This window comes from Rattus rattus, chromosome 6 (assembly GCF_011064425.1).
Source record: "Rattus rattus isolate New Zealand chromosome 6, Rrattus_CSIRO_v1, whole genome shotgun sequence".
Classification (NCBI taxonomy): Eukaryota; Metazoa; Chordata; class Mammalia; order Rodentia; family Muridae; genus Rattus; species Rattus rattus.
In genome coordinates this window covers 12,706,580-12,732,788 of record NC_046159.1, presented here as the reverse complement: position 1 = coordinate 12,732,788, position 26,209 = coordinate 12,706,580, and the positions used below count along the sequence as shown (strand labels likewise).

The 26,209-nt window shown below is 46.8% G+C and overlaps 1 protein-coding gene across 1 annotated transcript in view; it reads right to left on the bottom strand.

The window, feature by feature from the left end:
* The window catches only part of Gucy2c (guanylate cyclase 2C), a 77,988-nt gene that overhangs the window by 28,204 nt on the left and 23,575 nt on the right, over nt 1–26,209 (bottom strand). Inside the window, exons 9-15 of the mRNA XM_032905518.1 lie at nt 24,448–24,533; nt 18,759–18,870; nt 12,659–12,740; nt 9,525–9,630; nt 3,758–3,820; nt 3,515–3,586; nt 3,020–3,124 (exon numbers count right to left, since the gene is read on the bottom strand). Of these exons, the coding sequence (XP_032761409.1) occupies nt 3,020–3,124; nt 3,515–3,586; nt 3,758–3,820; nt 9,525–9,630; nt 12,659–12,740; nt 18,759–18,870; nt 24,448–24,533 (626 nt within the window). The remainder of the gene's footprint in view (nt 1–3,019; nt 3,125–3,514; nt 3,587–3,757; nt 3,821–9,524; nt 9,631–12,658; nt 12,741–18,758; nt 18,871–24,447; nt 24,534–26,209) is intronic.

Here is a 26,209-nt window from a genome sequence, read left to right as displayed (position 1 = left end):
GGAACTGGAGGAGCTAGGCCTTGAACTAATCTAACATTAGGGTGGTTCTTATGAAGATACAAGGTTTCATTAAACCAGCAAGCAACTGTTTTCAGTATAACCCGGAGCAGAATATTAAGTGATAACAATTGTGACTGGAGTCTTGCCCACCCCTGCCTGTTCTCACCTCCAGCGCGATTCTGTTTGAATACAAAGAGTACACAGGTATCTTTTATAAAATGTGAACAAAATCTGTGGCGTATCAAAAGGTAGAAAAGAAAACAGCCGCTGGTTGCATCGCCTGATCCAGTCTCTCGTTTTGGTATTTCCTTCCTTGTTCTTAAATGCATATTCATAGAAAGCACATGACCTTGCTCTATAAAATTATATTTGTAGGCTTGTGCGCTATTCCCTGAGATGTTTTAATATTTCCCTCGTTTAAAGAGTGGGGAGGGCTATCATTAGGAACTTTCGTTCGTTTTATCCGTATCGATGGAAGTGATCACCTCCAGGCCCGTTAACATGATCATCTGGGGGATAAGGGCAGGGTAGCATGAGCAAACCGATTCCCTGTGAGCGTGAGGATGGGGGCTCAGATGCCTAACACCAACACGGATGTCAGGTAGCCACAGGCCTCTTGTAATTCCAGCATGGGGAGGCAGAGACAGCCTGGAGGGGCGGCCAGTTAGCCTATTGAGATCCATAGACTCTGGATCAAGTGAGAGAGCCTCCCTCAATATATAAGGTAGGAATGTCAAGGAAGATACCTGCTGTCATGCTCTGACCCCTACACTTACAAGTGTGCGTGCATGCGTGCACACACACACACACACACACACACACACACACACACACACGGACCATATTGTTCTATTAACCATATTCTATTGTTTGCATCTTATTCTGGTATATGGCTAGTTTAATATTGCAGTATTTTGTTGGTATTTCTCCATGTATGCTCATAACCATAAGTTGTAGTCCATTGTACGATCAGTCTATGCTAGCCTTGTGAAGTGTTCAGTGAGTCTGGAGGGTGTTAGTTCTTGTTGAGCTTTCAAACACTCTATATAGACAATGGGAATGAGTCGTTGAAGTTCAGAAGAACTACGCTGATAGCCTGTGCTAACAATTCTCCACAGACCTCTACAGTGCATTGGGGTTTGGTGGGGGTGCATTGCTACAGTGCTCTCGTTGGAGTTCAGACAACTTGCATTCTCAGAAAACTCAGTTCTCTACTTCTACCACAGGGGCTCTGGGAGACTGAACCGAGGTCATCAGGCTTGGTGGCGAGTGCCTCAATACAGTTGGTTCTGAAGGAAGTCCAGGAGCACGGGGATCACTGGCTTGGGCTAGAGTCCATTCAAGACTGTTTGGCATCAATTTAGTGCCCTCTAATCTCAAAGTATCCTGATAAATTCCATGCCCACCTTGCCCAAGGCTCAGCACATCAGAGCGTTAGAGCACACGCCCAGCCACTGGGCAGGGTCAGGAGAAATCCTTCAGGCCTCTTTGCAGCCCCTGTCCTGGATTCCAGCCTGTTCTCCCCTTCTCCGAGTCCTGCCTCCCACACCTGACCCTGCTCTTTGTACAATCACTGTGTGTGCCCAGGGCCAGGCTTGATGGTTAGTTCTCCTGTGAACGCGACTCTGCCCCGTCTTAACTTCCCTTGAAGCTCCCTCTGGAGCTGCTTACCAGAATTCCTGAGTCCACCCGGTACCCACTGAGTCACCGTCACTGAGTCACTGGTGGGGGTAGGGGAGGAGAATGGAGCAGGACAGGTCATGTGATGCTGCTTGAACATCTTGTCTTTCATGCTTTTAACCCCAAAGCAAGTGAATGATGTGAATGGAGTCTCAAAGCACTCATCAACCCACTCACCAACTCACTCACCCACTCATTCACTCACCCACTTACCCACCCACCCACTCACTCACCCACTCACCCACTCATTCACTCACCCACTTACCCACTCACCCACTCACATCACTCACCCACTCACCCACTCACCCACCCACCCACCCCCCACCCACCCACCCACCCACCCACCCCCCACCCACCCACCCACCCCACCCACCACTCACCCACTCACCACTCACCCACTTACCCACTTACCCCACTCACCCACTCCTCACTCACTCACCACCCACTCACCACCACCCCCACCACCACCCCCACCAACACCACCACCCACACCACCCCCACCACCACCACACCCACCCCCACCACCCACCCACCCTCCACCCCACCCACTCACCCCTCATCCCTCCTCCCCTCCTCCACCCCACCCACCCACCAACCACCCTCCCCCCCCCACCCACTCCTCCACCCCCACCCACCCACCCACCCCCACCCCCACCACCCACCACCCACCCACCACCACCCCCCCACCCCTCCTCCCCCTTACCCCTCACCCCTCCCCCTCCCCTCACCCACCACCCACCCACTCCCACCCCCCCCACCCACTTACCCACCCCTCACCCCTCCCCCTCACTCACTCCCTCACCCCTCCTCCCCCCACCACCCCTCACCCCACCCCACCACCTCACCCACTCACCCACCCACTCCCCCACTCACCCACCCACTCACTCACCCACTCACCCACTCACCCACCCACTCATCCACTCACTCACCCACTCACCCACTCACCTACCCACTCACCCACTCACTCACCCACTCACTCACTCACTCAGTCGCCCTCTACTTTTGCTCCTGTTTCCATTCGGCCTTTCTGAATACCTTTGGCTTGCTTGTAATGACGTCATAGAACCAAGTGATGTAATCTGATGGCTCTGATCACTTTTCCTGATGACTCTCTGATGTCATTCCATCGAGTAAAACTCTTTGTTTTATGTGTGTGAGCATTTTGCCTGCATGTGCATCTGCATACCTCGTGTGTGCAGTGCCCACAGAGACCAGAGGGAGTGTTGGATCCCCTAGAACTGGAGTTGCAGGTGGTCCACTGGGCCATATCTCCAGCACGTTTTTTTCCTTTTTCACGTAGTGACCACTTAGGTCATAGGAAGTGTCCATGGCTCCTTACCCGGAGGGACCCCCTCTCGCAGTACTCGACCACCCCAAAGATCCTGGTGTCCAACTTCACAGTGCCGTAGAACTTGGTCAGGTTGTAGTAGTCAGACTGCAGTAGCTAGAAAAGGAGAAGAGGCTGTTTATAAAGCAAAGACCCAGGGTGGGAGGGGTGGGGTTGCCCGTGTGGAGAATTAGGTAGCCGTGTGATGGATCCTTTGAGGTCTTTGGAAGGAAGGATCCCTGTAACAACCAAACGACACCCCAGCTCCTTCCTGCACACATCACACCCTACTCACCCACATTGAAAAAAGTTTTAACTACTTTCAAATAAACCAGGGTGGTGCCGTAGGCCGCATCAGCCCTCACTCTGCAGTCTCTTGGTGACTGTCAACACGTCAGGCTGCCCTTCCCTTGCTTGGGGGGACTTTCTGTTGGCTGCAGCACCACGGGGGACCTCAAGGGTTTGGATGAAAGTGATTTTGAGGAGCGCAGCACACGGGGAGCATACCTTGTTCAGTTCTATCTTCTGCTTCTCACTGAAGTTACCGTCACAGTGCTTGAGGTCTTTCAGGATCACTTTCTGCCAAGATCAATTGAGAAAAGGGGCCTTGCTGTAGCATGGACAAACCGAATCCAACAACCAGCAGGGTCCAGGACAGTGGGGCACTGCGATAACAGGCAGGGTTTAGGAGAGTGGGGGACTATGATACACGGGCAGGGTCCAGGACAGCGGGGCCAGTGCTGTACCAACCTTCTTGTCGTATTTGCACTGTCGCACTCTCTGGATTGTATCCCGCCTCCTGTCATCGTCAATCTGTTGGAGAAAAGAACCATTGCTTCAGAACGTCATATCCATCCCTTCCACCGCCAAAGAGGAAAGGCTCTCCTATGGGGTGTGCCTGTGAGTATTCAACACTGTGCTGGCCAGGCCCCTTGATGCACTCCGGGGCTGTAACCCTTTGCTCCTTCTGATCAACTTCTCTTCTCTCCAGGCATCTACCTCCTCCTTCTCATGACCCTATTAGTACCAAGAATTCTGTCTGCTTCTGGCTCCTCTGATTCTCCTTCTGCTGGGAATCTCGGGCTACGCCATCTCCTGGCAGATGCCTTTAAAAGGATGTTACAAAATCTCACTGCTTTTGAGTTTAATTTTACACCTGAAGGCCCAGCAGATATGCAGATGAGACGTCGGGACCAGGTGTTCATCAATCCTGGGTTTGTGTTAGAATTGCCAGGTCAGCTGACTTCTCAAAAAGGAACCTGGAATATAGATTTTTATATGCTAGTGCATGGTTTTATATGCTGGCACTTGAGGTTAAAAATGTCATCACAGAACACCGCGCAAACATGTGTGCGTACACACGCACGAGCATGTGTAAACCCATGCACTACCACAGGCTAGATATTGCTCCTGGCTTCCCTGACGCTGACTTCTGGTCTAAACACAGAAAAAAGCTAAGATTTGTTTTATCTTTAAATTCTCGTCTCATCAAAACTTAAGAGTTCTGTGCTGGCTAATTTTATATCAGCTCACTTGAGGAAACCCCGGCTGAGGAAGGGCCTCCATAAGATCTGGCTGTAGGCAGACCTGTAGTGCACTTTCTTAACTAGTGATGGAGGAGGAACCAGCCTTCTGTGGGTGGGGCCACCCCTGGGCTGTGGTCCTGGGTTCTATAAGAAAGCAGGCTTAGTTAGTCTTAAAGAACCAGCAAATAATCAGCACTCCTCCATGGCCTCTGCATCAGCTCCTGCCTCCAGGTACCTGATATGGAAGCATAACAAATAAATCCTTTTCTCCCCGAGTTGCTTTGGTCATGGCGCCTCATCACAGAAATAGAAACCTGGACTAAAATGGAAACTGTATAACCATGGTGTTTTGGGAGGATTGTGGGACGACTTTGGAACTTTGGACCAGAAAAGACATTAAGGGTTCAAAGCTCGGTGAGCTATTATGTGTGCTTGGAAGGCAAGGATGTTGAGAGAAATGCAGCTGAAGGAGGCCCGGCTTGTGAAATTTTAGAGGAAGGTTTTAGAGTGATTTGAAGACTCTCTTGGGGTCACTTACTATTTAGAGTTAAGAATCTGTGGTTCTGTCTACCTGGTACAGAAGAATCATCGGTGATTAACGAGAGACCAGAATCGCTGAAGTGAAACCATGGCTCGCTCTACTGGGACAATTGATGCTGGTCAGTTAGAGATGAGAAATTAGCAGTGATTTAGAAGAGCCCAGCATCACAGAGGTGAGATCTCTGGGAAGCGTTACCTCAGAGTCTGTACCCAGACTCTGTGTTCTAGAGGTGACCAAGGTTGTGCCTTGTGCTGGCAGCCAAACTTGGCAACTTAAGAGTCAGGCAGGTGGTCCTGGCTTTGAAGATATGAAGGGGTTATGGAGAGCAACTGAATGATGCTATGTGGCAGGCTGGAGTCCCTGAAAAGAGCTCAGGTAAGAATTGGTAAGAATGCAGCCCAGGCACAGTCAGAGACTCCAGCATTTTCGGGATGCCAGTATTGTGAGATGACCACCAAGAACAGCAGGAATGGTGAGTTGGAGGCGGCCAGAACTTAGAAGACAAGCTGTGTGTGCTCCAGGACGTGAAGCCAGAGAAGCAGCCCAAGCCCCTTGGAGAAGCCCAGAAGACTACGAGTGAATCTGAGAGTGGACACTGAGTTCTCTACATTGCTGGAGTATGGGTTTGCTTTATTCAGATCGTGACAGTGTCCTGGCTTTTCCCTTTTGAAGTAAGAAAGCATTTGATTTATTCTTGATTTAACAGGAGCCCACAGTTGAGAGACTTTTAACTTTTTGGAGTTTTATAGAGACTGGATTTTAAAACATTCTGGGTGTTTTAAAAGGAGAACTTTTAACGTAGTTAAATGTTTAAGGCTGTGGGACTTAAGTCTGTAAAATGTTTTATATTGTGATGTTGATATTAATGTGTGACCTTGGGGATGACTGGGAAAGGAAAGGTTATGGTTTAATAGTGATGTGTGCATGTCAAGTTGACGAAGGGTCAGTTGTGCTGGCTAATTTTATGTCAACTGGACATACACTCGCATGTGCTTTTCCCACCTTTAGGCAGGCCTCTAGGGCGCTTTCTTCTTTCTTTCTTTTTTTTTTTTTTAGGGGTGTAGCATCTTTAGACTTTTTTTTCTCCATCTTTATTAACTTGGGTATTTCTTATTTACATTTCGATTGTTATTCCCTTTCCCAGTTTCTGGGCCAACATCCCCCTAACCTCTCCTCCTCCCCTTCTATATGGGTGTTCCCCTTCCCATCCTCTCCCCATTACCGCCCTCCCCCCAACAAGCACATTCACTGGGGGTTCAGTCTTGGCAGGACCAAGGGCTTCCCCTTCCACTGGTGCTCTTACTAGGATATTCATTGCTATCTATGAGGTTGGAGCCCAGGGTCAGTCCATGTATAGTCTTTGGGTAGTGGCTTAGTCCCTGGAAGCTCTGGTTGGTTGGCATTGTTGTTCATATGGGGCCTCAGGCCCCTTCAAGTTCTTTCAGTTCCTTCTCTGATTCCTATAATGGGGGTCCTATTGTCAATTCAGTGGTTTGCTGCTGGCATTCGCCTCTGTATTTGCTATATTCTTGCTGTGTCTCTCAGGAGAGATCTACATCTGGTTCCTGTCGGCCTGCACTTCTTTGTTTCATCCATCTTATCTAGTTTGGTGGCTGTATATGTATGGGCCACTTTCTTAATTATCGATTGAGGGGGGAGGGCTCAGCCCATTGTGGGTGGGGCCACCTTGGGCTTTGGTCCTGGCTTCTATAAGAAATGAGGCTGTGCATGGCATGAAGAGCAATCAGTAAGCAGCACCCTCCATGGCCTCTGCATCAGCAGCTCCTGCCTCCAGGTTCCTGCCCTGTTTGAGTTCCTGTCTTGGCTTCCTTCAGTGAAGAACAGTACTGCAGAACCACATCCAGATGAATCCTTTTCTCCCCACATTGCCTGTGGTTGTGGTGCTTCACCACAGCGGTGGTAACCCTCACTAGCTCAGGTGTGCTAGTATCCTTGCTAAATTCATGGGGCTATCCCTTAAATGCAGAAGAAATAGCTTAATTAGCTTCCAAGAGTTATGACTGGTACACTACTCACTAAGAAAAAAAGTTTAAATGGGCCAAGTTCTGGATAGAAAGCCCTCAGTCAAATAACAAAGTTTGTAAGTTGAATTTTGGGAAAGGGCTCCAGAATCCACTCGAGGACTCCTGGAGTGAGATTTTTAGCATGCGTGTGAATAGAAGAAGCCAGCCTCTCTAGGAGGTATCTTTCAACCTTGTAGTCTCAAGTTGTCTTTCCAGAGTACAACAGCTGTCCGTCCCCAAGAAGACATGAGATTTGTTAAGAGGCCTGGTATCCAGGGTCTCCTGCTCAAAAGAATCCTAAAGATTTTCTTCTTATCATCCATCTAGCAAACAGCCTCTCTCCTCTCTCTACATGGTGTCCTGATAAAACCCATAGGCTGGCAGATTTGATTATTTCCTGAACTCCTGGCTGGTCAGCTGGTATGTAATAAAGTCTTTGGTTTTGAAAAATCTTGGTGCTACAATAGTAACCCCTGCTTAGTATTGGTAGTTGAGGCTTCCTCTTCTTCCTCTTTTCCTCCTCTTCCTCCTCCTCCTCTCCCTTGACTTCTCCCCTCTCCTCTCCCTTCTCTCCTCCCTCCTCTCTCTTCTTCCTCTTCCTCCTAGATTTCCTCCTCTCCCTCTTCCTCTTCCTCCTCTCCATCCTTCTCTCCCTCTTCCTCTTTCTCTCTTCCTCCTCTTATTCTTCTCCCTCCTCCTCTTCCTCCACCTCCTTTTGTCTGCCCCTCTTCTCCTGCTCCTTGACTTTTTCTCTTCTTCTGCTCCTCCTCTCCTTATTTCCCTCTACTTCATCTTCTTCCTCCTCCTTTCCATCCCTTTTTTCATTTTATAAATGCCTTATGGGAGAGTTAAATGATCACAATGTCACCTAAGAATTTAACGTGTCTAAAGGTTTTCTTATGTGTGGATCGAGTCAGTAATTTAAGCCCGCACATTTTGCCTTTGGAAACCCAGTTGTCTTGTGCTCATCTGCTGTATACTGCAAAATACTGGAGATGGACTTCATTCTGACACTTGCCAGAGATAGACCAGTCTTTGTGAGTGATGTCTGGAAGTCTATAGGAGGGCTCCTGGAGCATGAGGCAAGTCTGGGGCAAAGACCATGCCACCCATGTACAGCTGTGAGCAGGTCCGAGCTATTGAAAACCAGCATGCAGGATGTGGAGGTGGAACACCCATAGAGCTTGGCACAACTTCCTGCTCCCTCTCTCTCTCTCTGCTTCCTGTGTGAAGTGTGATCACATGGCTGACGGAGAAGCTCCAAAGTGTAGTGGATTTACTTGGGCCTGTCTGCTCTTCCCTGTCTGAGAGACTTTATGCACTCCATCTTGGTGCTTCCTTATAGAAACACTGATAACACCGTGGTGTGAGTCAGTAAGATGCTCAAGTCTACAATTGGTTTGGGTTCAGGCTGGAACCACATTTCTGATTCCAGTCCTGTTACCTGATAGGCTCAGGAGGAGATGAAGCAAAGTAATAATACAGCTGGCACATAAGTTCTCAATAAGTGAGAACTTCTTACTAGTAATCTATCAATCTATCTGTCTATCTATCATTTAACCTATCATCTATCTCATCTATCATCTATTTATGTTTATCATCTATCAATCATCTCTCATCTATCTTTCTATCTATCTATCTATCTATCTATCTATCTATCTATCTATCTATCATCCGTATCTATCTATCATATCTATCTATCTATCTATCATCTGTATCTATCTATCTATCTATCTATCATCTGTATCTATCTGTCTATCTATCATATCTATCTATCTATCTATCTATCTATCTATCTATCTATCTATCTATCTGGGAGTCTGCATTGCAGGCTGCAGAAAATGTGGGTGAGTTGTTCACATTGGCTACTGATTACATTTCCCTGTCAAGGGAAACTTCTAGACAAATCCTAGCAAAGGCTTCTTTCAGTGATGACCAAAATATATGGCAGCTACTTAGCCTGAGGTGATGAGTCCTGAGGGTGGGAGAAGCTGGTAGGTATTTCTCTTCCAGGTCAGAAGCTAAGAATGACTGACGTACCGTTGTGGTTTGAGGGTGAAATGCCTCCCATGGGTTCATGTGTGCGGATACTTGGTGCCTAGTTGGTGGTACAGATCTGGGAGGTGCTGGAACCTTTATGAGGTGGTACTTAGCTGGAGGAAGTGGGTCACTGGGAGGACAGGGGTGGGACAAACCTAATCGATTAGAACTTGGAAAGTGTCTGGCCTGATTGCCTTCTCTTTCCTGATCTATTGAGTTATGAACAAGCCATGCAGTAAAAGCCAAAAGAAATCCTTCCCTCTAAGCTGCAAACATCTAAATCTTGGATTTGGGATGACTGAAACTGTCCGTGCTGAGCACGTTTGCTACCATGCTACCAAAGTCTTGTCAGATTTGCATCAACTGGTGGAGCAAGGCCTCCTCACCTTCAGGCTGACATGGTTGGTCTCGTTGGTCTCCAGAGGAAAGATATTTTCAGAAGGGATGTGGGACCATTTCTTCTGTCGAAGTTCATGATCTCTTCTGTATTTTCTGTAGCAGGAATAGAACCAACAGGAGGTGTTTATAAACACCTGCTCCATTTGGCTCCCAGACTAGAACCCCCTGTCCTCAGGCCAGCAGACACTGAGGTGTGGCTCTGGGCTCCCCCAACGGCTAAGGGGACAGTTGCCGGCTTTTCTCTTCTCTTCTTTGTTTCTGTTTCCTAGTTTTACTGGGAGAATAATTCAGGATAGTGAAGGATCTGAGCGGATGGTGAAAGGGACGAAAAAAATGAAAGTAAAACCAGAAACAAACACACGAGATCCTGACAGCCCTGAGAGGCCGAAAATATACAATCTGAAGCCACCATTGAGCTCACAGTGTTCCTAAGTAATCCAGGTTCTTCTTCATGCCTTTCCCCTAAAATAAGAAGTTTAAATCATGTCCAAAGGGCTGCACGTGGAGCCCAGCGTTGGGAGGTGGAGTTGGGAGGATTAGGGGTTCAAGATCATCTTTGGCTGCATAGCAAGTTCAAGGCCAGTCTGAGCTGTATGAGTCCGTTACAACACTTAGCCCAACAGACAAGAGTGGAGTTTTCTAGTTCCTCCCTCCAGGTATCATACACAATGCCTTCTTGGGTTACAGGCAAGAGACACACTTTCAACTCCATGAAATACTTTTCCAAAGTGGTGTGCTAATTTCCCACCTTGAGATCTCTCATTTCCAACATTCTTGATATTGTTAAGCATTTTTTTTTCCGAGCTGAGGACCAAACCCAGGGCCTTGAGCTTGCTAGGCAAGCGCTCTACCACTGAGCTAAATCCTCAACCCCTGTTAAGCATTTTAAAACATTTATGACGTTTATAATATGGTGACTCACTGTGGCTTAATTTTATATTTGTTTGATATCTATGGAGAGGATCTTCCCAAATATTTACTGCATATATATGTGTTCATATAAATATATATGTATATATACACATAATAGTTATATAGAGTTGTTTATGATTTTCTCAGCTTTATTACTACATCATTTTTATTATATTACATGGATTTGAATCTCTGTGTGTATGAGAGTGTGTGTGTATTGTGTGTGTGAGCGTATGTGTTGAATGTCTGTATGTCCAAGTGTGCGCTCGCGCGCGTGTGAAAGTGTGGCGAGTCTCGTGTGCATTCGCACACCCCAGAGTGTTTCTGGAGATCAGAAGGCCACCTTGGCTCCTGATCCCCACCCTCCACTTGTCTGAGGCAGGAGCGTGCTCTGCTGTGCTCTCCAGGTTGGATGGCCTGTGAGTATTTGGCACTTCCCATGTCTCCCGTCTAGGTAAGAATGCGGGGACTGCAGACGCGCACAACCGTCCCTGGTTTCTCCCAGGTTCTACCAATCTGGACCTCAGTGCCTCAAACTTGCACAATTGCAGCTGCCCACTGAGCCATCTCCCCAACCCCTTACATGAATTTGTTTATGAATTATGAAAACAAACCCTATCTCCCTCTGTATAGCAAATAGTGTTCCTGTGTCACTGCCTCCTTACAGTTGTTGAATGGGAAGTTTTAATTTTATCCTGACCTAGTGACTCATTTTTCTTCTATGGCTTTTGTCTTGCTCTCATCTCAGAACTCCTCCTGTAAGGCCACCTTGTGCTCATTTCTTCTAAATCTTGAAGCTTGTTTGTCACACGCAGGACCTTAACTCTTAAAGCTCTGCACAGAGAGGGCTGTGTCCTTCTACTGTATTAGTACAGTTTAGTTTTCCTTTATTGAATACGTGTGGAATAGCATACCCTTGACCACCTTTTGTGACCCTAAACAGAGGCAGGAGGGATGAATACCAAGGCATTAGAGGCTGCCAGGCTGGGATTATCTGTGGCCCTGGAGACTTATGGGGCTCAACAGGGCATCGTTCACTCTACCCTAGGGAACATCATAAGTCAATCCCTATTTCTCATGCACTGGTAGTTGGACTAGAAAACCGAACACACCTCATCTTTCCTATCCAGTCTCCTTATCAAGGCTGGCCATTAGGAATCCCCACCTCTGCCTCCAAGCCTAGAGACAACCAGAGCTCTCTCCTACAGCCCCCGCAAAAAGTCCATCAACCCATCCAGCCGTGATTTCTGAGAGATTATGTGCTCATGCTGTAGACAGTCCCCTGGATTCTGAGAAACACAGCTTTAGGATGTGAACCCTGCCGTCAGAGTAAACAATCCAGTCTACGCCCTCGCCAGAGAAAACGCGCTATGGACCAGGCCCTGACATTATGAGAAAGCCTGGTAACACTCTTACCAAAGGGTGTGGCACACAACAAATAATTGTCACTTGACTTGGGACACCCCGATAGCACACCAAGGAAGAATGTTCTGTGTTTAGTGTGCACAGGCAGAAGCTGGGACGCTTATAGAACCAACCAGTATTTGATAAGTCCTATGTCTCCAGTCAGCACATGCTTTGCCTGAGTCAGGCAGGAAACCCAAGGCTTTGGCGCTCATCGGGATGGAATTCTTGGCTCTTCCTACTTGCTACCTGCTAGGTTGAGTCTGCTGCCCTTCCCTCGTGCTCTGCACACTTGGGACAGGTGATTTCCTTGTTGTGATTGGTTTTGTTTGTACGTTTGAGACAGAGTTACCGTGTAGTGCAAGCTGGCCTCAAACTCACACTCTCTCACCTCAGTCTGGGATTGCAGGCATGGGGTCACCACATCTGGTGGTATGGAAGGTTTCTAAGCTTCCTCTAGACTCTACGCTATACTGTAGGATGATTCTGCAATCTCTCACGATGCACCAGTAGATCTCTGAAGATAGCTGGTTAGACACTGTGGCTAGCAACACAAGGCACACTCCAGAGGTCTTTCCAACACTCAGAAGAATTAGCCTGAGCACACAGACTCACACAGGCAGAGCTCAGAGCTTCAATTGCTAGCCATGTGCCTTAATGCCAGGTCTGATCTGCACATATTGCTTCTGCCTTTGGCCAGGCTTTTGAAGTAGAAGGCCTTTTTCATCAAGCATTGCCAACGGACGCCAGACTTGTTCCCTTCTCCCTTCCCCACCTGGAGGGAAAGCCTGTGGGACGGACGTACCTGAGCACAAGGAGGGCGATCAGCAGCAGAACGACCACAATCCCCGTGAGCGTGAAGACGGCAATCATCAGGATTTGAGGGCCTGTGCAGAGAAGGAAGGGGCATGCATTAGCAGGACCGCAGCATGAAGAATCCCAGAGTTTCTCCTGGCGGAATGGAATCTGAGGACAGAGAGGGAAGAGACCTTCTGAGAAATATCTTTTTAATTAATCTTTCATTGGTAATATGCATTCAGCCTCTCTAGGTTCTGACGGAAGCTGTTGTGTGTGTCCAGGAAAAATGGATTCCTTTCAGCAATGCTTGTAGTAGCCTCTCTTCTCTTCTCTCCTCCCCTCCCCTCCACTCCCCTCCCTTCCACTCCCCTCCCCTCCCCCCTCCCCTACTCTCCCCTCCTCTTCTCTTTTTTCTTACTAGGTAGCTCAGGGTTGCCTAAAACTTACAATCCCCCTGTGTGCTAGAATTATAGGCACAGCAGCTCGTAGCTCCTTATTTGTAACCCAAGCCGCTGCTGTCATAGGAACGTTAAGTGGTTTCCAACACACAGTTTGAAGGGATATAAGCCTATCTAACATTCCCTAGACCTGTGTGGATAAAGAGGTTTTATGCATAAAGAAAGAGATGGCTATTTTTAAATGCAGGACACATATGTTTAAAAAAAAAAAGCCAAAATTACAGTATCAAACCTCAGGGCTGCATACTATTCCTTTCCAAGATTTCAATTATCAACAGAAGACAATAGCCTGGTTGTGTTAGAGTGAGCGGATCTCTCTCTCTCTCTCTCTCTCTCTCTCTCTCTCTCTCTCTCTCTCTCTCTCTCTGTGTGTGTGTGTGTGTGTGTACTTTGAGTAGATGTCTTAAGTTGACAGATTTTCAGAAGAATAAGTGGAATTCAGGGAAATGGGAATATAATCTGAAGAAGCACTGGAGGGACATCAAGGATGTAAGGGACAAGTTCAGTGTGAGAAGCCACAGCTATAAACCTTCACAGGTTCGTCTTGGCTCACATGTGCCACAGAGCTTCCCCACCTGGCCGGAGTAAGTGGGTTCCATGAAAGGACTCAAAGTGACAGGCAAAATGTGTAAGAAGCTGGAGGCAATGGGAATATGGTAAAGGAGGCATGGTTTTTCTTATAGCAGAGAGAGAGAGAGAGAGAGAGAGAGAGAGAGAGAGAGAGCTCAAACAGGAAAAGTGTTTAAAAAACAAAGACTGGAGATCACTTCTAAGTAATTAATGAAGTTACTCCAAGAAAGGAGTAACAGATTTTTCCATTAAAGGTCCATTCCACCCCACCCCACCCCACCCAAGTCTGTAATATAGCACGAGGACACACAAAATCCTTGATGGCACAGCCCTGTTCTCTACCAACCAGCCTGCACCCACCATGAGTAAATTATTGATTTTAAATGGCTGAAAGTTTTGAATAAAAGTTTGGCCCTCCTTATTTTACTGAGACAAGGAAAAAAAATGCCCAAATATTAAAATATATTAAGAACCCCTTCTACCATAAACTTATCGTGTGATAAGTTTCTAATGTTTTTGTTTAATCATGTTGCATTCTAAAAAATTCTCATTTTCTCTCTCTTCCTTCTTCCTCCCTGAACCCCTAACCCCCTCTGTTGCCCCTCGTCCCTCACCCCGCCCCGCCCTGCCCCGCCCTGCCCCTGCTCCACCCCAAACAGAAGCTTAGCATGTGATAAAACTGTAGCACATTTCCATGAGGGCTGCTTTGCAAGCTTTGCCCTGGGGTTGCTCATCACCTGGTTTCTAAGTGGCATTTCTCCTCTCATCTAGGCAGCAAAGTGCTCTCCCCTCAGGCCTCACGCCGGCATGACGTCATGTCATGACCGTCACGAGGCCGTCATGACCACATTTCTTTTGATGGATCTGGTACCTCACTGTGACCGCATTTCCACCATAACTGCCACAGTAACACATCTCTACCACAACACACCCCTACCCCTAGATAAAGAGCAAGTCTGTAGAAAATAATATAACCCCACAGTGTGGAGTCATACACCCCTACGCCAGAGCATGAGTTTGAATAACTCAGGTCATTTCAGTCCCTATCTATTTACATAACGAGCACCTCCCTGTGCTAGACATAATGACCATAATTAGATATTTAAACATACTATTTAAATGAAATAGGTTCACTGCTGTTGAGACACAGTTATACTTGGTAGTTCGGGCTGGCCTGGAACTCATTTTGTGGCCGAGAATCACCTCAACTCATGGTAATATTCCCCCTTCAGTATTCCAAATGCTGTAATTACAGATGGGAGCCATTGGTTAAATGCAGTTGCTTTAAACTCAACCCACATTTTCATTGTGCTTCTTGGTTAAGTCGGGGTCACGCTACTTCTAAGGCAAACCTTCTACTGCCCTCTAGTGGCTATCCCGGTTAATGCATTCTTCAGGCTTCACATAGACTATACGGGCTGGAGGGAACTCGTTACATGTGCTGCTTTGCTAGAGGAGGAAGCTTTTAGTTGTAGAATCAAAGCAAATGTCTTTGGCTTCGCTACCCTGGACGATGTGCTGCTTTAATCTGAATCAACAGTGCTAGTGCTGGGTCCACAGTATGCTGATATTTTATATATAAATATGTCATACATATATGCATATGTATGTATAGTTATTTACTTATGTATTTAACTGTTCCAGTGCACCATGTTTCAGCAACAGATATGAGTGACTATTAGACCCCACACTTGTACAGTATGTGGTGTAAAAGACAGGGTAGTCTAGTGTAGGGGTCACATAGGTTAAGAGCCAGACTGATCATTTCTTGAGAGGCTGAGAAAGGCTGAAGAGAGGTGAGATCCAGCTAAGTTTTGAGAGCCTGTCTGGAGGTTCTGCTACTGGAGGCTGAAGGCTCTAACAGAGCAAACATGGTGGCAGCCGGTCTTGTCCTCCTGCCCCATCCCCACTGCCCTAATCTGTTAGATTACATTCCTAAAGCTAGCCACCAAAGTCAGGTCCATTATTTGGCTACTTCCCTATGCCGGGCTCATTCCTGAGGCTGAACACCAAGGCCTGACTATCAAAGCATCAAGGTCCAGCAATCAACATTTATTGTTTAGCTACCCTGATTAACATGGTCAGTCAGAACCTGCTGACCCAGTCTAGCTCATTCTAACCCAGATCTCTCCCCTTTCCCTCTTGAAATTAACGCCTACAAAGCTACTTGATGCGGCTTCTGTCGGATTTGGATTCAGCTCCCCCATCTCTTTGCCTTGTTTAATAAAGGATCTCTTTGTGTTTGGAAATTGGTGTTTGGATGTGGTCTCTGCTTAATGCTGGGTCCACAGGGAAACACCACCTACTGTGAGGGTCCCTTCAAAGGCAGCGTCCTCTGTGGGGGAAGGCTGTCCTCTTTAGTGCAGTGCCATTTTTAAGATGGACTCAAGCTGAGACCGGAAATGGATGCCCACCTGAGCAGTCAGTCAGCTTAGCCCATCCTACTGACCAAGGGGACGACACATGTGGCCTGGGGGCCTCTGGAGGGTCTCCTGTCTCTCTCTGCCTTACCTCTTCCCATGTGAGCAGTGTAGGCTTACAGATGCAACGGCACAGCTGGGGTTCAGGGAACCCTAACTCTGATCCTTTCGTTTATTGGCAAACACACTAGTCTCTGTGCTGTGTCCCCAACCCTCAGGTAACTCCTGAGGGGAATGGATGCTTCCCAGTTTCTAGTCAGAAGGCACAGCACCAAGGGTAACAAGGTGGCATGAAGTTACAGAGCTCTGAAGTAGGAAGGCCCTGGAAGGAGGTGATAGGGAAGAAGGGGTATTGTGGGTAGAGTGTCAGGGTGAGTGTTGGAGGCTGTAGTGATATGGCTGAACTGTTTTCTCAATCTGTCACAGTGTGACTTTGCTGGAAGATGCAGACAGAGACAGAAATTTATTTTATTTTATTTTTTAAAAAAAGCCCTAATGTACCTGAGAGTTAGAGTCACGACAAGAATTTAGCTTAAAAACTTCCCAAAAGAATAAGCAGAGAAATGGAGAAGCCTGTGAGAAAAAAAAATGCTTTCCCTGCCCTCTCTGTCCACATGCAGGCCAGAGGTCAGCACGGGCTGTCTTCCTCCATCACCTGGCACTGTATTTTTTCTGAGACAGAGTCTCTCACTCAACTGAAGCTCACTGGTTGGATTCCCTGGGCCATCGGTACATACCTTTTCTTTCATTTTGTGTTTTTGAAGTGGGCGCTGTGTGTGCGTGCGTGTGTGTGTATGTGTTTGTGTGTAAAATCAGGTCCTGAGCAAGCACTTAGCCCACTAGTCCTGCAGAGAGAGGGAGAGAGGGGGAGAGAGGGAGAGGGAGAGAGGGAGGGAGAGGGAGAGAGGGAGGGAGAGAGAGAGAGAGAGGGAGAGGGAGAGAGAGGGAGGGAGGGAGAGAGAGAGGGGGGAGGAGGGGGGGAGAAGGAGAGAGGAGGGGGGGGAGGGGAGAGGGGAGGGAGGGAGGGAGGGAGGGAGGGAGGGAGGGGGGGAGGGAGAGGAGAGAGGGAGAGAGAGGGAGAGAGAGAGAGAGAGAGAGAGAGAGAGAGAGAGAGAGCGAGAGAGAGAGAGATAGAGAGAGGGCGAGGAAGAGAAGGAGGGGAAAGGAGGAGGGAGAGGGAGAGAGGAAGAGGGTGAGAGGGAGAGAGGGAGGGAGTGAGGGAGGGAGAGAGGGAGAGAGGGAGAGAGGAAGAGGGGGAGAATGAGGGAGAAGAGGAGGGATTGAGACAGAGACAGACATGGAGGCAGAGAGGCAGAGACTGAGGAAATGTTGGTTTAAAACTCAGCTGTATGAAGATAGCTCTGGGGACAATATATGGAAAACTAAAAAAGAACTATAATCCCGCAGTTACCTCTGGGTCATCTCTTTGTTTAGTAGGATGCACTCCCCCCCAGATCCTCCCTGACTGCTTTAAATCAATCATTTTCCACCCAGGGGGGATTCACAGACTAAAAGAAACATAGAAACAGTTACAATGTTAACACAAGCAAGCCCACGGGACCTGGGATGCTCCCTTAAAAGCAGATCCAACTTCAATTCCTGGTCACAGAACACTGCCAGAATGGATGTATTTCTAGCTCAGAGTTTTTAGAACTTTGAAAAGTGATAAGTGACTACAGACATTGGGGAAAAGATTAAAAGTTCAAAAAGACATAAAGGGGGGAAATCCCTTCCACGATCTTTGTATTAAATTTGTGTGTATTTATTCTCAGTTTTATTCCTACAAGGTTAGGGTATGTTAGATAAAGAGGTGAGTTTCTCCATTCTTTAAGGTTACGGCTACTTTTCTGCCATTTAAAAAGGTTTAGAAAGAATGGATTTCAGTTGGTTGTATGGTGCTGAATTAAGAATACATCAAAATGTTCTGGAACCCCATTAACGGTATTTTCATATTCTTTGAGCATAACTGTCTGTCCAGTTTTAATCTTTGTCTTAAAGAGGAGAGATTAGTAATATGGAACTCCTAATTGTTACATTAAGCGCCGGCAGATGTGGACAGAATATACCATGGATTTTATGGTTCATGGATTCCCACCCCCAGCTCCCTGCTGAAGGGCAGGGTCAATGCTATGTAGTCTCATTGGATCTCGAACACATGAAGGCCAAGCCATGCTAAGGCTTTTAGAACCTCATCTATGAGTGTCCCCCATCATTGTCACCAAATGTCCCATGAAGGAACGGAGGAGGCTTTCAGGGTCACGGTCGCCAACTATCTCTCACCCTGATATTCCTTGCTTAAAAATCTATTGAGTCTGTTGCAGTAGCAGGGTGAAGTACACATTTCTCTGATTATTTAATTTTTGCCTGTTTCCTGACCTTGCTTCCTAGGGGTCCCGCTTATATGGAAACCATCTTCAAAACAGGGTTCAAATGTCAGTGAGTCTAACCAGAACTCGCTGGGCTTTTAAAGCCCACAGTCACAAGCCCAGAAAATCTAGGCAAGATGGGAAGAAAAGAAAAACAAGCTAACTGCCTACAGCCTACATGGAAACCATACAGAAAGTCTAGGCAAGATGGGAAGAAAAGAAAAACAAGCTAACTGCCTACAGCCTACATGGAAACCATACGGGGGAAAGAAAACTCAGTACGATTGTCTTACCCAGCCCAGGGACGTCATTAGGGAGTCTGTGGTTCTTCCAGATGAAGTTGGGGCTCGTAGCCACGGGGATCGTTTGGTTTTTATGGGTGTCATACGCCATAAGAACCTTGTACTGTGTTGGGGACATAAAAAAAGCAGAAGAAAAGAATAAGAACATTTTAGAGCAATTTGTGATGAGGCTGACTGTGTGTGTGGCTTTGGGGACATAATCTCGATATTATAGGTCAGTTTGACCTTGACATCTTAATTCTCCTGTCTTGGCTTCCCAAACTTTGGGGTTACAAATAGGAGACATCACTACCAGTTATTAATTAGGCCTCTATGGTTAAAGCCTTCCTTTGAAGTCATCTGCTAAGGGGAACATTATTACAGGCTATCCTTCAGTTACTGCCATAGGTATGTGTGTTGACAATGCTGTGTGAGACATGTTAGAAACATGACCGCCTTCCCTCCTACAGTCACTATCCCTCCCTCAAAATATTCTCCATAGGAAATTTACCTTTAGAGAACGTCACTCTGGAGAACAGAACCTCTAATTGCATAGATGAAAGGTCAGATTAGCCTGTATGCTGGGATGTGGCATACTGACCCTCCACTGACCCCCTACCCTGAACATGGACTAGGATACTGATAGTTCCCATGTGTCGAGAGTTACTCCCTAGGTTCTCCCAGATACACACACTATGTACTGTGGCTGGTGGCAGCCCAATGCTGAGAAGTTTGACCAAATATGTTTTGGAAGACCTGTGTGGGGAACAGTGCTCCGTGAAGAGCTGTAGTGCAGGTGAGGAAAGGACTCTCACACATGTCTTTGCCTCTCTTCCAAGGGCAGCTGGGGCTTCATTGCTTTGGATGAGAATGTGGGTCTCTTTGTGTGGTTCCTGTTGGTAACTGAAGCATTGAGGGGATTTGACTTAAGAATTTCCCAGGGCATGTATGCCAACTATATATTCCCTTTAAAATTTCCTTTCCTTTCTCTTTCTTTCTTTCTCTCTTTCTTTCTCTCTTTCTTTCTTTCTTTCTTTCTTTCTTTCTTTCTTTCTTTCTTTCTCTCTCTCTCTCTTTCTTTCTTTCTTTCTCTCTTTCTTCCTTCCTTCCTTCTTTCCTTCCTTTCTTTCCATTTGTCCCTCCCTCCCTCCACCCTCCCTCCCTTTCTTCTTTCTTTCTGTTTAGGAGGTGGGTATGTGTAGCACACATGTGGAGGTCAGGGAACTATTTTCAGGAGTTTTATCTCTTCGTCCACCATGTGAGTCTCAGGGATCAAACTCAGGCTGTCTGGTTTAGAGTCAAGCACCCTAACCCATTGAGGCATCTCACTGGCCCCCAAATATAGTACTTCATTAAAGGCCCAATATAGTAACAAAAACTGTGGATTCTCGGAAGTGCTGCCTCCAACTTCTGGTGTCACTTTCTCGGGATGAACATCTTTTCTGTAATTTTTACATTTGCCATTGCAGGTATCTCTCAAAAAGCAATGCAAATATATATAGATTTATGTGTGTATATATATCTTATAACTTATTTAATTATGTAATATATTATATATAATTATGTAATATATATATATGTATATATATATTGACTTAAGCTTGCCCTAATGTCCACTCGAACATTTACAAATGAATACTATTTTCTTCTGAGTGGCCTCTTATTTTTCAGGACCTGACCTCTTGGAGGAAAAAGGTGTTTATTGCTCACTTGGTTGGTTGAAACAGTGGTATTCACGGTTTAGATGGACACAGCTCTGGAAGGCATAAAGGAAGCTGTTGCACTTTTAAATCCAGTGCTGATCAGCCATGAACTCTTTACCAGACAGGAAGCTTCTTGTGGGAGATGTGGTGAGAGGGGTAGACCCACTCCCCTCGTTTTGAGGCCTCTGTCTTAGTCAGGGCCACTACCACTGCAACGACACACCGTGACCAAGTCAACAGGGGAGGAAAGGGTGTATTCAGTTTAAGCTTCACCATCATCAGAGGAAGTCTGTAGGTTGATGTCATTATGCAGGTAAAGGTTGGTACAAGACAGAACGAGACCTGTCATTGGACAAGAAGGAAGGATGGGTGGGAGAAAAGTTTTAGGGAGGGGAGGAGACTGGAGTGAGAGAGGGAGAAGCAGCTGAAAGAACATGGAGATGGATGTTAAGATTCTTTTCTGTACACTTACAGGTTGTTATGAATATTCTTAAGGGATGGATGTGTACAGGATTTTGTGTATCTAGATGAGCAAATTATATATTATTGATTGGATCAGAGATTGTTGTGCTGTGTGTTCTTTCATGTGGCGATTTAATTGAGTTCAAGAAAGTGTGTGGTGCCTGGACACACTGGGCCCACCATGGAATGGGATGTGTGTGTCTGGCATGGCGGCAACCTGCCTTGGGAATTAGATAGGTAGACGGATTGCTGCCAGGCTCAGAGAGTAGCCGTTGGCAGTGTGATATGGGATGGAGCCAAGCAGGTGAGATGCTTTGGGGACTGAGATGAAGAGATCTAACAGATGTCATGTGGCACTAGTGCAGGGTAAAAGAAGACACGTAATTTTAATTTTACTCCAACAGAAGTCAGGGCAGGAACTAAAACTGCAGGAACTTGGAGGCAGGAACTGAGGCAGAGGCCATGGAGGCGTGCTGCTTACTAACTTGTTCTCCGTGGCTTTCTCAGCCTGTTTTCTTATAGAAACCTGGACGAAAATGTCCAGGGGTGGGGTCCCATCCACAATGGGCTGGGCCCTTCCCCCTTAATCACTATTTTTAAAAAATGCTCTACTGGCTTGCCTACTAGGTTCCCTCCTCTACGATAAGCATAGCTTGTGTCAAGTTGACATAAACCCAGCTGTCACAGGCTCTTACATAGAAATGAAGGGAACAGGTTGTCATGGTTTGAATATGCTTGGCCCAGGGAGTGGCACTATTTGGAGGTGTGGCCCTGTTGGCATAGGTGTGTCACTGTGGGCGTGGCTTTAAGACCCTCACCCTAGTTGCCTGGAAGCCAGTCTTCCACTAGCAGCCTTCAGATGAAGATGTAGAGCTCCCAGCTCCTCCTGCCCCATGCCTGCCTTGATGCCACCATGTTCCTCCCTTGATGATAATGGACTGAGCCTCTGAACCTGTCAGCCAGCTCCAGTTAAATATTGTCCTTATAAGAGTTGCCTTGGTCGTAGTGTCTGTTCACAGCAGTAAAACCCTGAACTAAGACAGACATTTACCAACAGGGACTAGGACATTGCTGTGATAGGCTTGACCATGCTTTTGTCTGGAACAATGTGGATTTAGGGATTTTGGATTTGGAAAGCAGTAGAATGTTTTAGGTGATGTTTAATGGGATGTCCTAGTGAGAATATGACAGACTTTGTTGCTGAGAGTGATTGGAACTGTGCAGACCTGACCCAAGAGGGTTCAGTGGAGAAGAATTTCAGTTCGTGGCCTAGAGACTGTTTTTGTGATATTTTAGTGAGGAACGTGACTGCTTTTTGCCCTTGTCTGAAGAGTCTACCTGAGTCTAAGGTAAAGAGACTTAAGTTAATTGAATTGACAAAGGAAGTCTCAAAAAAGCCCAGATGAGACTTTGTTCTCTGGTTAAGTCTTATGTGGTTTTGAACAAGCATAGCAAGCTTAGCAAGGGAAAATATAAACTATATGGTTCAAGTATTAAAGGGGCACCAGGAAGGGAACTGGAGTGGAATCCTGTGTTCTAGGAGAAAACAGATGAAGAGATTTGGGGGTAAGATTCCATCCAGCTAAGTTTAGATCCAGGCTTGGTGGTACACACTTTCATTCCAGAAGCAAAGCTAAACAGACCTCTGAGCTCAAGGTCAATCGACAGAGCAAGTTCTAGGAAAGCCAAGCTTAGGTGGTGAGGGAGTTGGAAAACAGAAAGCTGGCAGTCGAATAAAGGGGGCCATGTTCCAGCCCCAGCAAGCAGCAGAACACGGCAGCTTCAGCCATGTGGCTCTGGCTTTAGGGTGAAAAATAGAAGGGTGCTACTGGGACAGCTGACGCTGGTGAGCTGGAGAAAGAAACTGGCAGTGATTGTGAAGAGACCAGCTGAGGTGAAATTTTCTGGGAAGTGTTTTCTGAGAGCACAAAGAAGCTGTGTTCCAGAGACAGCCAAGGGTGTACCTCATTGCTGCAGCTGGACTTGGTAATGTGTAAGAGTCACCCAGGTGGTACTGGTTTTGAAGCCATGAAGGGGTCATGAAGAGCAGCTGTGAGGGGCCATTGGTGAAGGTGCAGCCTCCGTTGTAGTTGATGGCCCAGGACTGAAGGGGTCATGCAAAGGAATGAGGCTTGGCACCATGAAGAGAGCCTCTGAGAGGCTATTGGTGAAGCCTCGTTGCAACAGAAGACCCCAGTGTATTGGCGATGTCAGCGCTATGGGATGATCACCAAGAGCAGCAGCAGCAATGGAGTGGATCAACCTGAGCTTAGAGAGCTACAGAGAGCAGAGCTGGAGAAGTGACACCAGCCCTTTGGAGGAGCCCAGAAGGTCATATGTGGATTGCAGACACTGAAACGAGAAGCTGCAACACTAAAGTTGCCTTGGAGACCCCAAGATTTTCGAGACGCTAGAGCCATAGGATATCTCCAGAGGAAAGCTGCTAACAGGAAGTGGAACCAGCCCAGGAAAAGAAGTTTGTTGCATTCATTAAAGATCAAAAAGGAGTTGGAGGTCTGAACGCTGCTTTGACCTGGGACGTGGAGATGGGAGATGCAGAGTTTGGAGTTTGCCCAGTGGCTTCCTGTCTTGATTCATGGATTACAGTTAAGTGACTAAATGGATCTCAGAAGAGACTTTGAACTCTGGACTTTTAACATTGTTGATGCTGGTATAGACTATGGGGACTTTGGAAGTTGAACTAAATGTACTTTCTGCTATGGCTAGATATGGGTCCCCCCCACAGAATCAAGTGTTTGAACAAGTCTATGGGGGCCAGGGAATGGAATGTCATGGTTTGAATATGCTTGGCCCAGGCAGTGGCACTATTTGGAGGTGTGGCCTTGTTGGCATAGGTGTGTCACTGTGGATGTGGGCTTTAAGAGCCTCATCCTAGCTGCTTGGAAGTCAGTATTCTGCTATCAGCCTTCAGATGATGTGGAACTCTCAGCTCCTCCTGCACCATGACTGCCTGGATGCCACCATGTACCACTCTTGATGATAATGGACTGAACCTCTGAACCTGTCAGCCAGCCCCAGGTAAATAAATGTTGTCCTTATAAAAGTTGCCCTGGTTATGGTGTCTGTTCACAGCAGTAAAACCCTAGCTAGGACACAGGTAGATAATGTGAGTGAAAGTCCAGTGTCACAGCACTTTCACGGGTGCGCCTGAAAGACTGCACAGTCCCCATGTTTCATGGACCTGCTGATGGAAAGAGCTCTTTCTTTGAAACCTTTCGTTTGTAAAAATGCTTTTCTTCAGGAAAGGTTTGCCATTGGCATGTTTTCTTTCAAAGACTCCTCTAGTCTGACTCCTGCATGTGTGCGAGTTGATTTCTGATTAGAGCTTCTCTGCGCTAACATGCTTAGGGAGGGAATCCTCCCGCAAGGGGTATATGCATATGAGGACCAAGGGCATGGTCTGCCCTTACACTTTGAACACCGCCCCTCTAATTCCTTCACCGTGGCTCTGTTTACAGCTAACTATCCTCTTCCACCTCATCTTGTCACCCTACATTTTCAGGGGTCAGACATACTTTCCTGGTATCCAGAGACACATACAGAAGACACATAATGTTGTCAATGTCTCCACTGTCATCCAGAGTCACGGGCCCCTCTAAGCCTAAGGCGGGGGAGAGAGAGAGAAAGAACATGTTGAGACTTGCTTTAGGCACGACACCTGTAGGATCTCAATGAAGAGTTTAAGATGGATTCAAATCACTCTATTATATTCTTACCAGAAGGCCCTTCCTTGCTTCTTGTCCCTACTAATTGTGATTTGTGAAGGGAACATCTATGCGGGAATGTTCACTTAGAAGGAAAATCCTCTTCCTTCCATTTACCATGTGGCAGGTTAATGACTTGCTCAACTGTCCACACCACACAAGAATGCAAGCTAAACCAGTGGCCCGGTGTGTAGGCCACAGTGTAGACTACATTGCACAAAGAACAAAATCGCTTTACTAACATTCGGTGGCTAAAACACTAAAAGAGATACTTAAGTTCTTCGTCTTTCGACTTCCGAGTTGTGAACTAATGGCACTGTAGACGGACCATACAGAATGTGTGCTTAGGTGGAAACCGTTCACTTGTTCACTGGAACAGCTGACTTCTGGGATGCCCAGACAGTTCAGCTAGAGAGGATGCTTCCTAAGGATGAGTCCAGTCTCCAGAACCCACTGATAAAAGGCGAGAACCAACTCCCACAAGCTGCCCTCTGACCTCTGCGCACATGAATGTTCACTCGCGTGCACAGTCCGGAATAAACCAGTAAGTGTGAATTTTAAAAATTAAATCTAACACTTATTTCATGTTTACCAGACTCCAACTTTGTGTTAAAGGAGCCTGCACTTTTGCCATTTTCTTCTCTTCAGAACACCAGGACGTAAAAACCTGTTTCTATTTTATTGACGAGAAATAATTTAAATCAGAGTCAGAGATATTTAAATTTTTCCTCAGGGCCGTAGTGATTCATGACTAAGATAAGACAAATACATGTCTCCTGGCCCATGACGATGGTCACTGGGACACTTGACTGACTGAGGATTTGACTCTGTAAGGGCCTGGCAGAACTCAGGGCACCCGGGTAGTCACTGTGTCTCTCTGTGCTTCTCTGGGGAAGCAGGAACCATGCTCTCTTCAGCCCATGGCCACGGGTACAGCGCTCAGATCAGGTAGTAACCGTTGTCTGCCTCCCGGAGCCAACAGAAGGCTCACTTTGCTTTGGGCAAAGGTTTTACAGGGCAAGACTCTAATGTCTTAGAATGAAATCTTTTTATAACCTCTTCCTGAGATTTGAGACAGGAGAGAGAAGTTTCAAGAGGAACTTGTGGGATGGGTGTGTCAATCTAGAAGTTGGGGGGTTGGCGGGGGTGGTGGTGGTGGTGGAACAAAGGCTTAGCATAGGAAAGGGATATATTATATATAATTAAAATGGACCTAATACATAAGAGCAGGAAGGAGACTGGGAGTGGTTACAGGGTGTGTGCTCATGTGCACGTGTGTGTGTGCACGCATGCGTGTTAGGGGGCCAGGAGACAAGAGGATCTGGTTGGAGAGGGGAATCTACTAAAACACACTTCATTTGGAAAATGCTGGAAATGTATTTTATATACTAGTTTACAAAATAAAAGTAAACCGCAGGTATTTCTCTTGTAGGCAGCACATACTACTGAGCAAAGCTCTGTGAAAACCCGCTCATGCACAAGGCTCCCACCCTCCATGCTCGTTCTGCAACACCCCACGAGCCTGCACAGCAGCAGGATAAGGGGCAGTCTGGTTATGCATCACAGCATCCCC